General features: G+C 46.5%; 2 protein-coding genes across 2 annotated transcripts in view; one reads left to right on the top strand and one right to left on the bottom strand.

Annotated features, from left to right (window-relative positions):
- Positions 1-7,968, top strand: part of LOC126541192 (uncharacterized) — a 64,357-nt gene extending 56,389 nt beyond the window's left edge. The window contains exons 20-23 of the mRNA XM_055076622.2: positions 2,155-2,315; positions 3,632-3,809; positions 6,410-6,632; positions 7,639-7,968. Coding sequence (XP_054932597.1) covers positions 2,155-2,315; positions 3,632-3,809; positions 6,410-6,632; positions 7,639-7,783 — 707 coding nt within the window. The 3' untranslated portion in view covers positions 7,784-7,968. The remainder of the gene's footprint in view (positions 1-2,154; positions 2,316-3,631; positions 3,810-6,409; positions 6,633-7,638) is intronic.
- The window catches only part of LOC140216146 (uncharacterized), a 291,954-nt gene that overhangs the window by 178,617 nt on the left and 96,944 nt on the right, over positions 1-16,393 (bottom strand). The gene's annotated exons all lie outside the window — the stretch shown is intronic.

Below are 16,393 nucleotides of genomic sequence, written 5' to 3'. Positions count from 1 at the left end.
GCTCGCTCGATCTTTCTCTACACGGCAGAAACACGAATGCGGAGGCCAATCTGCCGCACTCGTTTCGTTATGAACATACTCGCGTGAAATTCTCAATTAAGTTGTGCAGACAATGCAGGGTCTGCAAGAAGCTTCGTCGATGAAAAGCCGATTCTCGATCAGTGTGCAGCAGAGACAAAAAAGGTTTATCCCCGTTAAGTGCTACGTGCTCATTCCGCAAGCCGAGATAGTCCATAAACAGCGAGAGCACTTACGAAAACACTGGTAACTAAGATGCCTCGAGCGCACATTAAAAACGCTTCTCACTGAACCTGTGCTGCAAATATGTGTAAAGTAGCAAAGCAAACTGGAGGATAAACGACGGAGTATTTTTCGCTCGGTGTCAGTGTGTCGAGTATGTCGTCCTAGAGGGTTCACTTCATAGCTTTTTTTTTTTTTTTACAATGTTTTCCAGCAGGCATATTTTTCAAGTAGATGGACAGGTGCTTTCCGACTACGCTGGAGATGAAGCAGTTGATGCCCTAATATTTGACGTTATGTACAAAGCGCGCGCATAGAGTACACATTGGGCAAACCTAACAAAGTTAATAAAAAACGACTTCCCATGCGCTCTGCAGCTGTACGCATTTCACTGCTCTGGACATGCAAGAAATGTAGTAACGTTTTCAACGTACACAGTTCACTGGCTCCTGAAGGAGTTATGCATAAATGCGGCTTATTAATCGCGGCGGCGCCTTTAAGAAATTACGCAGTAATCGCCAATAATTCATTCAGCCAACTATGGATTGCTCATTAATCTTAATTATTATTATTTAGTTCGAGCCGCCGGCACGTGTTCAAGGCTCGTGTGCATAGTGTATATGAGAGCCTTTAGACAGGCAGGAGTTTAGAAACGGCCTGTGGGAAATGGGACGCCATCCGTGTTCTAGGTACGGTTTCCTTGCACACTGTGGCACAAAGCTGCTTCAAACACAAGTTCATTTCTAGAGAACTTCTGGGAGATGACTGTCTCCAAAATAGTACCAGGTTCCACAATTCGTAAAGAATGAAAACGACATGTCCACTAAGCGACTTCGATTCCGCATTTCTAACATTCCGTGCTTCGGTTATCAATTAAAGACTAGAAACCCCTGTTGAATTAGAAATTAATAGCAAGTACACATTTGTACCGAGTGATGTGAATAACCTGCTGCAGAAACATCGACTTCATTGGTATTGCACTCGTTTTAGGAATTACTACGGTACAGAAAGCAAAAAGAAAGCAAAGGCACCAGATGTGATGACAACGATCATTAATGGAAGGTTTAGCTCTTAGCCCACTCTGATGCAGCCTATTCAAATACATGTAAAGCGCATAACTGCTTTCACGAGACAACCCCGAGATCGATATGAATTGAAATTGTTGCATTTGAGCGAGAGAAGTCAATTCCAGTGACTGCAGCAAGTGCAATTTCGATTTATGGCATGTCAGGTTTTAAAACTGATAGCCGAAAATTGTCGAGTTTCAAGAACATGGAGGCACGAAGTTCAGATATACGCTCGAAACAGATATCCTGGTGCTCTAAACAATTAGAGAATCTAAAGCGGAAAAAAAAATCGACATATGAATTTACAACTTAGGTGGCACGGTTACAACGATTGCAAGCTTTTTACGAAAGTTTAACAAGACGCGCGCTGCGCTACCCCAGGAAGAGCCCGCCGCACTAGGCCACCATCCTTCTCAGTTCGCCATCGCACGATTTACCCCGCACCTACAATATGCGGCACGCGGCCGTGATCTTATCACTCTTGTACTTTATACGGAACCTCACGGCGACGCTCACGACATAGTTTCGCCTGGAGTGTCCATATAATTGCCATCGCAAAAAAAAAAAAGAAACCGCTTGCTACTTCACTAGATTTCTTTTTTACTTTTCATTTTAAATGCAACAATCCTCATCCAGTTCAACGCAGTGGTTGCCGGGAAAATTGATTTCTCCGTTCTACGTTTATTTAAATAGCAGCCCCACGGCAGAGCTACAGCTTCCTTTTAAGTGGTCCATTGTTAGGCGAGTGGGCCGCGAAAGTTAACGCACTGTGTGATTTGCAAAGAAGGAGACGAAGACTGTCTAGCTGCATTGCCGACCTCGTTTGCCGGCCCGCTGTCTGCGCCAGGCACGATATCCATACCGGTGAGCAACGAGTTCCTGCAGTTCCTGCAGACCGAATACGCCGAGCATCCCGATGTCCCGGACGTCGAGGTGGCGACCTTTAGCACGTCACCGGCCACCCAGTTGTTCAGGGCGCTGGCGGCGGAGCTGGGACTGGTGCCGGAGGTAAGGTCCAAACCACGGAACAAAAGGCGTTGCCGGAACAAAAGATGAAAAGAATACATTTGGCTGAACGTCCGTTTGGCAGGCCACCGCGGTGGCTCGGCAACTTGATAAACTCCAAAAACGAAACAAATGACAGCATCGTTTTCACCAAGCGATGAATTCGGCGCGCAACCCGAACCGGGACCCAGAGAGGACACACAAACAACATGCTGTTGTATACGCTGCATGTGTAGAAAGCGCACCACTTGAGCGTTTTCTTCGCCTCAGCCCGCCAGGCCTGGTGCATTGGTCGTGCCACGAATCACCATAAGCGCAAATCATTCTGAGCTAGCGTTTGCTACCCTTCTACTGCGCTTAACGTGCAGTCGTGGTCACAACTGAAGCGTCCTCACCGCATCGTAAACGGATGCTGCAAATTTCGCACGCACTCGCGCTTTAAAAGCCAGTTTTCCTAGCACTATCAACTGCTTCAACCTTATACCGAGTGTTTCGGCGAATACATTTATAAATATATTTTAAAAAATTGTATGTGGCAAATAGCATGATTCTAGTCCATGAGCTGGTCTACTCGAATTGGCGGACATTACTTGCACGAAAAATTGAAATGCACGACCAACTAATTAAAAGAAATTCACTAAGTGTTTTAACTAATTAGCTATGACACATACTATGACACGCAATTAGTCGACTATGACACATCAGATGTAGCAATATACATATTGTAGCTGGGAAATTCGCAATGCGTATCCACGTTGAACGAATTCTCAGGGTAACACCAGTTTAGAGTTCCACTTACTTGCTAACAAAACAACGTTTTGTTAAGCAAGTAAGTGGAACGACAGTGCATATTTACCGCAAGTTTCACGGCGTATATCTAGCAAATGCTGTCATCCACACAATTCTTTTCAAGTGGATGTGCCTTGCAGTCTCAACCCGCTAGGATTTGTAAATTGCAATACGTGTCATAGGGTAATTAGAAACATAATTTGTAATTTTTTGTCAATTAGTCGACTATGCAACTCAAGGTTTTGGGTAAGTAATGTCCGCCTCATTGAATAGACCAACTCATGCACTAGAATTGCGCTATGTGTCGCAGGCAATTTTTTAAAACTTTTGAACGTGTTCGCTGAAACACCCTGTATATGGGGAATGACCTAGAATCCCTAAATTTACCCACGGAAGTGTTTCTTATAGTTATGTTTTGCTTCCCTTACAACCAAAGTTGATATATTCTCAAAAGCTCAAGGGTAAAGACGGCGTCCTCGAATAAGTTTCCTTTTTCTGTCTCTATTTCTCGCATGGTTTCCTTGTCGCAGGCTTTTGACGGCATAATTGGGCCCATTGACGGTCAGCATGGCTTTCGAGCAGTAACAATACTCAACCGGCCAAGGTCACGTGGCTCCATCTCACTGCGCTCCAAGAACCCATTCGACCACCCAAACATCGACCCAAACATGATGGAGCACCCGTCCGATGCGAAGGCGCTTGCTCGAGGTACGCATCGCTTTTGTATGCTTGAACGCATACATGCTGGCACGCTTGCCCTCGCTAAGGTTTAGCTACGACAAGTGCAGCTCAGTAAAACGACTGAATACGTTATTCAAGAGTTTCCGGAGCATATCGACAGTATTCATGTCAGGCAACTAAAGGCATAAAATTAGTAGCAGATGGAACAGAGGACTGAATTACCGCAGTGTGCTCTGAGACATGAGAGAGGTAGAGAAAATAATGCAGAGAAAGGCAGGGAGGTTAACCAGAGGTAGTTCCGGTTGGCTACCCTGCGCAGGGGGAAGGGTTAAGGGGGATAAAAAAAGAAACAGAGTGGAGGGTGGAGACAGAAAGAAAGGGAGACAAGCACGAACAAAGCGCGTACACTACAGAGCGGTAGGGGGCGGCATTCTTAGAGTCTGTCGTGAAGCCCCGCAGACCGCAAGAACCTTAATAGCGCGAGTAAGGCCTTCAACGCGGATGTTCTTTCGGAGCATATAGCCTCAGCCGATCAATGGTATATTATTGTGGTCGAAACACGAAGGGAGACTAGCAGGTCAGTTTTAAGATTCATTCCGAGGCTACGCAAACGCGCAACATTAGTCACGTGACCTGCTTCCCGCGAGCTGGCTTCGCCCATAGCACGAAAAAACATTAAGGTACACCAATCTATGTCAGTTCTCGTATCATTCGCAAAATCAACGATAGTAGTATCGTTCGTGTGCACTAGTTATTCGGAAGCTCCCTCTTAGAGTACTGGACCATACATTCATCGGAGGGGCCCACGAAGACAGGTGAAAGGCTAAGACACAGCGGAGCATTTGCCGAGGTGGCCCGCCGGCCGAACACTGTTAAGCGCGCTTAAGAGCATTCGATGCGAACATTCCTTTGAAAACCGTGAAAAACCAAACCGAATGTGTTCAGAAAAAAGTACATTCACAGTCCACAATGATTCACAATGCACGCAACACTGTCGCGTGACTGGCCGCTCGAGGCACTTTGCGTGTATTCGCGGGCTTTGTTCACACCCAGAAAAACACTCTTATGTAGCAGGTATTGAGAAACAGAAAGCTGTATCGGGAGTTTTTCATGTTGCTCCACAATTTTCTCATTAACACTTTTCATCTAACTATAATATTCGAGAAATTGATTAAATAATTAGAAATAACTATGTAATTAGGTAGAATGAAAAAATAATCTGAGTAACTCCGAGCGACGGCAAACATTACATTGGTTCTGTCCAGCTACGTGGCATCTGAATATTTTAAAACTCTGGCTAAAGTTATCTGGGACACCCTGTATAAAGGTGGGGTTAGGAAGGCTGGTCGAGCCCGAGCGCACCCTTCTCCCCGCCCCCCCCCCCCCCGCCCTGCCCGGAAAAAATGAAAACTTTCCGCCTACGGCCTTGTACTATATGTTCTGTAAGGCCAGTGTTATGTACAGGTATGAATCCAAGCAGTGTTTTGCGTTGTCCGTTATGTACCGAGCAGTCATAGCTGGTCTAGGCACTGTAGCACAGGTCACCTTTCAGCTTTCATCATAGTTTCGCATTATTAGGGTTAAGCTGGTGAATACGAACCGCTTTCGCACAAGAGAGTTGCGAAATGTTTGGTGAAGTCATTACAGCGCGAACCAAACAGGCACAAGAAACTCAAGACCGGACTCGCTATTTACATCTGATTTCTTAGTGTCCCAGAAGACCCGAAGAAAATCTACACTAAAATGCGCACAAGTAGTGCCCGTTATGTCCAGTCTTGTTTCCTTTCTGTATTTCATTTGAGCTACAATGGCTTCACCAACCACCAGCCAACTAGCCTAAAGAATGTAAAATTGTATCCTGGGGTTTAGTAGTGTGGTTGCTGGGCTTGTCCCGTCCGTTCCTTTTACTTGTGTTGCTGTCTGTACGGGCTGGAAGCCCTTATTCTGGTATTTCACCTGCCAAAACCACGATATGATTGTGAAGCCCACCGTAGTCAAGGACTCCAGGTTCATTTTCACCGCCTAGTAGGGTTCTTTATCGTTCACCCAATGCACGGTACACGGGCTTTCTTGCTTCGCCCAAATCGGGGTGTATATATATATATATATATATATATATAGTGACTTTATAACGTCCGTGCGCCATGAATTGGGTGCACCTTAAAGAACCCCAGGTGGTGAAATTTAACCTGGAGTCCTTCACTTCGGCGCGTCTCATAATCAGATCGTAGTTTCGGTACGTAAAACCCCAGAACTTAACTTAAAGCCACTATACGCCACCCCGGTGGGTGTCAACTAGCCTAGGAACAAGTCATCTTGATTAGAGGAATAGCTCGCAGAAATCGTTGAATTACCAGTGGAATTGTTCATGTTCCGAATGTTTAGCGCTAAAAAGACTAAACACAAAAAAGGAATGAAAAGCACGACACAGTTTCCGTCACCCCTTTAGTCATTTTTGTTCCTCTCTGGGTTCCGTCTTTTCAACGGTAAGCGTGTCCTTTAGTAAAACACCCACTATGCCAGGAACAAGCTCTTACGAAATACTATTAACGCTTCGTTTCCGCCTCGTATAGTACGGCTGAGACAATAATAACCTGCCTGCGTGCGACCCCGTGCTTGACACACAGGAACGAAGATGTTCATCGACCGGGTATTGAGCACGGACGCCATGAAGAGTATCGGCGCCAAGCCGTGGGGAGTGACCTTCCAGCCGTGCGCGGACGCGGGACCCCTGTGGAGCCAGGAGTACATCGAGTGCCTTTCCCGACACACCGCAATAGCAGTTTGGCATCTTTGTTGCACCGCAGCCATGGGCTCTCATCCTGAGGCTGTCTTGGACGAACGCCTCAGGTATGCACAACACGAGGCTTTTCACAAGCGACCTGTGTATAACCTGATTGGCGGACACGACGTTGTTTTTCAATTAACGATTTGTGTTAAAGTGACGACTGCTCCAATTCATGCTGACGCTCGTTGTCAACGACTAGTCAGCCTCCTCGTGACCTGAGTCGACGGTGCGAGCATGTGCTTAATGAAGCGAGCGCCCTTAGCCTTTACCGTGGCTACATTGTACAAAACGTAAAAGGCGGCTCAAGGAGGAGCGTTAACGCGACTTGAGGCACGCCTGTATCGTGCAGCCGCTAAGTACGTCAGATAATACGGTGCGCCGCACAGCTCTCAGCAGCCGTACCAATCGGCATCGGCTGCACAGCGGCTGAGAGCAGATGTCGCCACCGCCACTGAGGTGCTTAGTCCGGGAGCCCCTCTAACACTGCAAAATAACACCACCGTGATTTAAGTGGCACTGTGTGACGTCAACGTTTTGAAAGTGCCACAAATATTTCTACCGTCTCGACGACTGCTCCTTGACGCAATAATCTTGAACAATGGCTGAACTTGGCTTGGTAGGGGACTTTCTTCAAAGGGGTGCTTCGCGCGGTTAATTATCGCGAAAAAGAAATACGTCAGACTCATCGCGCTTACTATTCCTCAGTGCGACGTCCAAGGGGATCAAAAGAAAAGAGCCGATGATTTACGGACAATATTTGGTAACTTAGCCAGTAAATAATTATACGGGACACAGTAGATATCAGGAGCGTTGTATATGTGCATGTCATCTTGCCATCGCTGTGGCGCGTCTGTTACGCTGTGTCATGCTCCTCCGTGACACAGCATGCTTATGGCGGACGGCAATGCAAATGAATAAGTTTTCTTATAGGGCTGAGCCAGACAAAGAAATGTTTCATCCAAAGTATAAAAAGGAAAACCTACAGCGTCCGGCCGGGGGCGTTGTCGTTCTTGGGGCGGCTAATCACGTTTCTGTCGCACTGCGACGCCGATGTTCTTGTGCACGCAGGGTCCGAGGCAACGTGACGGGCCTGCGAGTGGCTGACGCCTCCGTGATGCCCGACATAATAACCGGTCACACAAACGCGCCAAGCATGATGATTGGCAGCAAAGCAGCATCTATGATCATAGAAGACAACGGAGGAGCTCAGTGACAAGACCGTGGCCACCGCAGCTGGCTGCGCTGTCGGACTGCGGTATCAAGTGCGACAGTCCGTGCCCTGGGGTTGCCGTTCCCCGGCAACGTGGACTCGTAATGCGATGCGCAATTTCGATTATATTTACAACGCGCAAATAGTGAAAACAAAATAAAAAAGCAAGGAATAGCCCGAGAGTCAAAGTGCGAGTTTGCCGCCTTTCGTATATAGCACCTTATGCTAAAGATATATATATATATATATATATATATATATATATATATATATATATATATATATATATATATATATATATATACTACGGTGCAGCGGGCTAATAAAATGTTGCAAAATGTTGCTACCTGGAAGTGGCAGGTACAAATAGTTTTCTATACAGGATACGCCACTACTCTTCTCTTGAGCGCTGCTGTGATCGTGATTATGAGAACATCTGCAAGGTTCGGCGAGTGTGCTCAAAATACGCCGTGGAAAGAAGAACGTCCACAACAAACTAGGACGTTTTGACCAAGCGCATATTTAGGATGCAAAATTTACTTGGGCAGCACGTCATCTGCAGCAAGAACAAAAAAGAACAAAAGTATTCTTAAAATACTTTTTTCATGGGCACAGTAAGATAGGCGCTTGTGATAAGCTGTTCTGTTCAGTTATACATAAAGTGATGCGCTTATGCGCTGTACTGTGAACGGAAATTGAACGGAGTTCTTTGTTCGAGTTTATACTTTCCATTTTAGTAAGTACGCAGAAGAAATTTGCACTATTAAATGAGGATTAAAAAGCGTATGTAATATTCGGCTAGCGGCATGAAGAGACGTCAAGTGAAATTCTCATTGCGACATTGTTATCTTCATTAGTTTCATTGTCACGTTTTATTTCTTTATTTATCACAGCATTATTATGCATCCTTTCATTTCTTACTGTATAACATAAGGAAATGGAGTGTCAGAGGCACTCTTCACCGCAATCGCTCCACAACAACCCACGTATATAACGTAACGTAACAAAGACAGAGAGACAAGTACACGCAGGACCAGCGCTGGTTCAGAGTGTACTACGTGTTTCAGCGTCTTTGTCGTCTCGCCTTTTTTAAACGTGTCACACGAACTTGCCGGAACATAAGTCCTCATCAACGGCCTATCTTTTCGTTCACTCCCCGGACGAAGGCCTCTCCCAGCGATACCCAATTACCCCTGTCTTGCGCTTGATGATTCTGTCTTGAGCTTGCAAAATTTCGCAATTTCTTCACCCTACCTGATTTTCTGCCGTCCTCCACTGTGCTTCCATTCCTTTGGCACCCATTCTGTAACTCTACTGGTCCATCGGTTATCTGCCCTACGCATTATATGGCCTGCCCAGCGCCATTTCTTTCTCCCTAAATGACGAGAATATTAAGCACAAGTATTTCTCAGTTAATAGGATGCCTTTGACACTTTTTTTCTTTCGTGAGCCACCGAGCATAACGTTAGCGAAAGAGCAGTATTAGAGGCGTTTCCCAGGAAAAAAACATTGCGGCAGACACCATCTAAGAAGTCAGTGATAGCTTTCCTCGTTGACCTGCTGCGCATCTCCATGCTATCCGTGCAACACTAAAAGTTATGAGTGCGTCAGCAGACACAATAAGTAGTAATCTCAGTGGCAACCACAATGCCAAATGACACCACTACATAATGTATATTGTAATGAAACACCAGTTGAAACTCCGTAGCAATATCTCCAGTAATTTGGCTGCAGCTTCACTGCAATGGCTATCCATCAAGTGGCCACGTTCGACGCGGAGGTGTCTCTTGCGGATGGTGGCGCTATCGATTTAATATAGTTGAGGCTACTTGTCCACCGTCCCGCCCCCACCCCCCCTCTTCTGTCAACATGGCGCATAACTGTGGATTCGCCATGAATGGGCACATGCCGGTATCACATAGGCTGTGCCGAAGTTGCCTGTTCGGGCACATACTGAGAGGCCCATATCGTCTTCTTAGCAAGGCAGCTCCCAGCACATACAATATTGCCCAAAAATGTATATTTTGCATCTGGATCTAGTGCGCTAATGGGCTCAGATGGAGGGTGCTGCATTACGCCAGATGGCTAGCTTTGGACAATAGGCTCTTGAATACGTATTGGCATCGCATTTTACTCCCACCGCATATAGCCCGGCCACCGTGAAGATAATTTGCGTATTCGAAGAATGTATTAGAAGGAAACCGTGATACCAACCAGTAGTGAAAATACGTGCGCGCTTGTGAGAAATTTTAAGGAGAAATGCACATGGTAGCCAAGCGAAAGGTCTGGCGCGCTGCTGCAAGCCTAATATACAGCGCGAGATCAAAGGACGAGAGGCCGATCAAAAATAGCTATCGCTTCAAAAATTCTCCGGAAGATGGATTGCCACCGACACTTCCCGTTCACAACGGCGGGGCACAGTTTCCGCAGCGATGGATATTTTGGCCCTCGTTCGCCTTCCGTCCATCCAGACGACAAAAACAGCAAGCGATGCGGATAAATGCGGCCCTGTATGAACGTCGGAGGTGCATATATTGCACAGAGAGCCGCAGGGCGCACTATATCTTCATTGCAGTCACGCTTCTCCACAGCGACAGCAGCGTACTCCACATGTACAGCGCTGTTTCCCTACATCCATCCCCACATTCGACTAAATATAACCCGTGCTGGCAACTTGAACAAAAAAATTGTTTAGAACGGGGATATGAATGTCGAGCACAACGTGCGGGGTGGGGTAGGTTTGGTGTGACCTCCTTGAAGAAGTAAGCGGCTGTGGTCGCGCCGTATATGCCGACACACTTCCCTTTCGAACACAAACAATGCGAGAACTCTCGAGTGCCCCCGCAATCGCCGGATAGAGCTGCGCCGCACTACACCCGCGTGCGTCGCGCGAAAGCGAAGCGCCCTTACGTGCTTCGAAGACGTAATGCGCGGAACATACACGGCAACTTCTCGTAGCCGCGCGGCCAATCGATTACGGCACGTCGCGTGAGGGGGCGCGCGCCGCAAAGAGATATGACGGGAAGTCGAGCATTGACTCCGATGTGCGACGCCTTTGAGAGGCAGCGAAGCGTTGCGGCGCTTGTCGTACAATCAGAAGGACCCTGCGTCGGCACAGTCACACACGAGGATTGTGCTCGCTCACGCTCGCTCATACTGAGGCGACTGCACGGATGGATCACTTGGGGTTTGTTGTATCCATAGAAACATGGCGAAAAAAAATCAATGTTAGAATTATTGTTATTCGGTTTCAAAACATATCCGCAATGAACAGAGAGAGAGAGACGGAAGAAAGGGTAAAGGCAGAGAGGTTAACTAGAAAATAAAATCCGATGTGCTAGCCTAGGCTGTGGAGAGACGGTAGGAAGAGGTAAAAAGATAAGAAAGTAGAGAGAGATAAATAAAGGGAGCACAGACAGACAATCCCAGCCGATCACTATCACCGCTTACTATCGCCGCACAGTAACACTGTTGTAGCACTACAAGTGCTCGTCAGTTATGGTCTAGCTCCCTGTAGTCAAAGCTAAAGCCGCTTGCGCAGGTCGGCTGTCCTTAAAAACTTGAACAGCGCTCTAGACGCCCTCTCTGCTGCGATAGTTCGCGCTGTCGGCGTTCTAAAATAATTTGCTCTGTTAAAGGTCTTTGATCAAAGCGCGCTGTCGCGATTTTGCGAGCGACCGTCTCTGTAAACTGTAGCGAGGACAATCGCCGAGAAGGTGTTGAAATAGTCTCCTTGCTACCACAGTTGTCACACGAGACGTTGTCGGCCCATCCGATTTGGAAAGCAAAGGACCTCATAAAGTCCGCTCCTAGCCATATTCGACAAAGCAGTGTAGCCTCCTGTCGGCAGGGTCCAGCTAAAATGTGAAGGCGGAGAGAAGAGTCTAGGGTGCAGCCGGTTGCCTTGAAAACTCGGAGTGTTTCGCATGGAGAAGGAGATATCCCACGCTAGCATTCGAAGTTGTTTAGCGGCATCTGACCTTGATAACGGTATCGACTTATATGACCCTTATTCTGCACACCCTTCTCCTGAACGGAGAGGAAAATAAAGGACGGAGCAGGCTGGCAACTTCCACCGAAACAGGCACAACGCCTGCCTACTCTATGGAAATTCACAGCACAAGCAGTGCGTACAGTAGTGAACAAAAAATATTTTGTACTTTCTTGCGAAAAATGTATTATCTACGTTTTTAAGCTGTTAGTTGTTGCTCTTCTTGTTTTCGACAATGAGGAGGAAAAACGCGGCGCGTGCTGCTGGCCCAAAAGGAAAAAGGATGAACACCATTTTGTTTATTGACAGATGCCACAGAGCTTCACTTGCCACTTTGCTCATTTTATGGCGCTCACTTTTGCCTACATTTCCAAGCTTGTGTGCGAGTGGATGCGTGTGCGATATTTTTTTTTTCTTTTTGCTTTTCTCTCCTGATCTCTTCTGATACATTGAACCTGCAACAACATGTGAAGTCCTTTTCTTGGATAACCACACTAGGTAGAATTTATCTGATCAGCGCTCACATATCTCCACGCACCGGTTCGTTTATACGGTTGCCTTGTAATACATACTTATAATACGCAAGTTGCGTGCAGGATCGGTGGGTGGTGCGGTGCGGATAACATTAAAAGAAATAGGGCTCAGCGAGTTCTCCAGAGGCTATTAATGCCATAGGCTAGTGGTCTAGCATATCGCAGCGCCAAATTTTTTGACCAGTTTAACTCGGACGACTCGAAATGCAAAATATCATCCTTTTTCTTTGCTACTGCTGTGCATCTATATAACCTTTTTTTTAATTTTTATTTCTTTTACGCACCGTTTCGCGCGTTCTTTGTATTCGTGAAGAAAATCGCACAGTCACAATCGCTCAACATTCGGCCTCTCAGTTGCCGGCTTAAACGAGTGCTGCGCTAAGTGTCGATTCCTGTTTCATACCTCGGGAAGCCAGAACCGCGGTTCTTTATTCTGCTGACCGTGTTGCAAATGAAATAAAGAAGGAATCCCCCGGCCAACGCGAGGGAGGGAGGGTAAAGACACCCCGTGTTATGCGCACTGCTCTCTAATTCTCGTTACTCTGCCGAGCTATAACGAGCCGACAGGTTGAGCGAGTTAGGATCGACAGAAGACCAGGCCGCTTTCGCAGTCTGATGAATTCGTTCTGCTTAACCGACTGACTTTGAATGCTGCCACTCCGATTGGTAGCTCCGGCGCCAATCTGCGCTAAAGAAACCCACACGCGGCATAATGATTCGAAATTACTTGATATTAAGATTATGCGGCATATATCTAAGGGTTTTCTCGACGCTAACTTTACAGTAAACGGCAATGAATAAAATAAGTGCAACACGACAAAGCGTGAATCCAACTAGGCGCGATGAAGCTACACTAGTAGTTTTTATGTCACGACTTGTGAACTCTACTGGCAGGAACTTGCTCTTTAGTGATTTTGTATTGCTATGGCTTTGTTATTCCAAGAGTGCTTCTTCTCTTACTGCACGTCGGAGCACAGGGGTAGAAGGCGCCTCGATGAGGCGCGAACATCTCTCAAGATACGTATAATAATAATAAAAAAAGACACAGCACGCAAGTGGAGAAACTTCTTCTGAATAAGCCGAAGCCAGCAGCTGCTACGGTGACACTCGCAGTTTGTGGCGTACACGCATCTTTACATGCATGGCCAGCACTCGTGTCACAACCATTCCACGTCAGTGAGAAAAAAAAAAAAGAACTGCTCCAGCGTCGGGGTAAGCGATCCGACAGTGGCTCGAAATAAGTCCTTGTCGGATTGATTGAAAACATTATTATTCCACCGAGCTGGGGTGCTCGCCTCTAGACCTGCGTATAGGTTAAGAGGCGGGCACCGCAGCTCGGCGGAATAATAAAGTTTTCAATCAATCCGACATGGACTCATTTCGAGCCACTGAACCCGTTAGCGACAACGCTCGCTGGCGTTTCGTGCGGGTCAGTCACCAGGCAATGGAGCAGCAGTTACACCAGATGACGTGTGCGGTAACTACAGTAGTGGTGAGAAAAGTCACTTTTTAATACGAAGCATTACATATAGGACGCTCTCAGTACGGCCACGCAAGGTCGCTCTCAATTTTCGGGTTCACCTTAAAAAATGAATTTATCGCTTACAAATCCGGCAGAACAATGCTGACATGATAAACTGAAAAGTCATGCAGACAATGAATAACTGAAATTTAAAGTAACAGTCCATTTCATGGTTTTCTGAGGAGTGCGAGGTGACAAGTTAACTTAATTGTTTGAATATGGTCATTCGTTATTACCTATGTAATAACTGTTCAAATTAAGGTGAGTCTGGTGACCATACAATAATGTGGGGGTCCCCGGTAATCTGGACACCAAGGCCACACCACCCGCTACAAACTGTGACGATGTGCCCACTGGACGCACTAGAGGCACAGCTACCGCGGAGCTGGCGCGCACCTGTTTGGTGACCACTCATGGCACCTCATTGGTGCCATGAGAGGCCACCAGGCGCCGCTCGCCACTCTCCACAGCTTCGCAATAGGGGGTCAGAAAATTGGGTTGTAGGACTTCATAGCGTGTTTTTTTTTTTTTTGCCCTAGGTAGGATATTAGGCAGTATAATAGCAAGAGATTGGTGGCGCAACCCATCGTCCCGTTTCAAAGGGGACGCTAGTAACATCCATCCATCTAGCTGCTACTCCTCTCTCGAGCACTGCAACCATGCCTCGACCAAAGCAGATGAGCGTTGCCTCTACGTCATGCGCTAGGCTGCGCTAATCTGAAGCAAGAAGCAAGAACGTTTAGCTCGCAGGAGCGCAAAATAAGGAGCCGCTATATAATGCTTCGCGTCACGGTAGTTCTCCTTAAAGGAGTTTCGGTCGCAATTTTTCGCTTCATTCGGGAGAATTAACCTGGAGGCACATGCGCGAAAAATAAAACAAAGGTAAATAAAAGCCTTCAACTATGCATCGAACAGTCATGCACTGATTTACTTTACAAAGACAAGAGCAAATGTACGGTGCTGGACGAACGAAATGTGACAACGCGACACTGTGGCAGGAAGGGGATACGGCATGCGTGCTTATCGCTCTCATTTCACTATATCTCGAATCAGACAGGCATCACAGCGCCGCAGAATGTACGGTGTTGCAATTATGGCGTTTCATTTATTAAGTGTCGTACCTGGCGCAACTTATGCGGGTAGTGATGCAATTACGTTTAAAAGACAAAAAAAAAACGAATAGCATCGCAAAGAAACGAACGAGGAAATCGTGACAACGAATCACTGACGTTTGTGGCGAAATGGCCCGAGTGAATATCCAGCACGCACACGACACTAAGAAAATTAAAGCGTTAAGATATACGTGACGTAACGGAAAATCCAATCGCAGCAAGGAGCTTCACTATCCCCTACCATTATGCTTTGGTCGCACCAGGCGACGTATTCCGCTACGTACGTTCCACGTGTCACAGAAAAAAAAAAGTCAGTAGAAATATCATCCTTCCGCTACTCCAGCTCGTCCTACTATAGTGGATAGTGGAACTGCGCCACATCTGAATGGAGGTTTGAGCGACGGCCCATCCACAATTACCTCAAACGAACATTCCGCAAAGCACCGTATAGGCAACCGAAGACGCGATGTCGACCCACAAACAGCACACCATTTGTCTTCGAAACCTTCTGTACGCCCGCGAAATCACCGCGACTTTAGAACCAAAGTCCTGTGTCCAATAACGCAGTTCGCTCCCCGCGTACGCTGCCCATCCCTCACAGCGAAAGTGGTCAGTCCGTCAAATCCTCGTAGCGCAAGGTTACGGCCCATTTACTTAAAGAACAGACGTCTACCGATGTCATCACGCATATACTGATTCAATAGACACAGAAAGGAAGCATTTGCACGCTTGCACCAGGGTTGCCAGATCGCTCCAACCACTGATCACCAATTTAGCCTCCGTAGTAGCCCAAACAGTAGCCAAAAGCAAACATTTCAAGGAGTCCCAAAAGTAGCCAAGAATCTGTGTTCTTTTGTGACATGTTTCCAGACATATTAATTTTGCACAAAGATGCATATTAATTTCTTCCATAAATATCCAAGGAAAGCCGAAAGTCGCGATTTAGCCAGAGGCTTGCGCTGGAGCCACTGAATAAGGCGCTAAATAAGATGTCCTGTCCTTGCAAATGAATATTTGTTCAGTCAGGGTTACTGGCCCGGACATATTATTGAGACGTTATCCGTACTTTTGAGGAGGCATTCGAAAAATATACACACATAGGTAACCACAAGATGTCGTGTTTCACTCTCTCCCTTCACTCGCGCTCACTACATCAGTTCAAAGAGTGTAGCAATGCAGGTCCCCAGGCAAGCTTATGATGAGGTAAATGTGGTCTTTATGACAAATGCAGTCTCTTATTTTTCTCAAAGCAAGAAAAACAAATCGCTCACGAACAGAACACATAAATACCGTCACTCAACAACCACAATGAGCAATGGCATGTATTCAGCCATATAGATAATAACAATACCCCAAAAGTTCAGTTTTCAGAAAAAAAGATATATAGCCCTAAATAGCCACAAAGCAAAAAAGAATATTTCCGACGCAAACTCGGACAAGAAGCAGCCCAATTTG

This window comes from Dermacentor andersoni, chromosome 2, assembly GCF_023375885.2.
Source record: "Dermacentor andersoni chromosome 2, qqDerAnde1_hic_scaffold, whole genome shotgun sequence".
NCBI lineage: Eukaryota > Metazoa > Arthropoda > Arachnida > Ixodida > Ixodidae > Dermacentor > Dermacentor andersoni.
The sequence above is the reverse complement of the archived record's forward strand: the minus strand, read 5'-3'. Positions and strand labels throughout refer to the sequence as shown.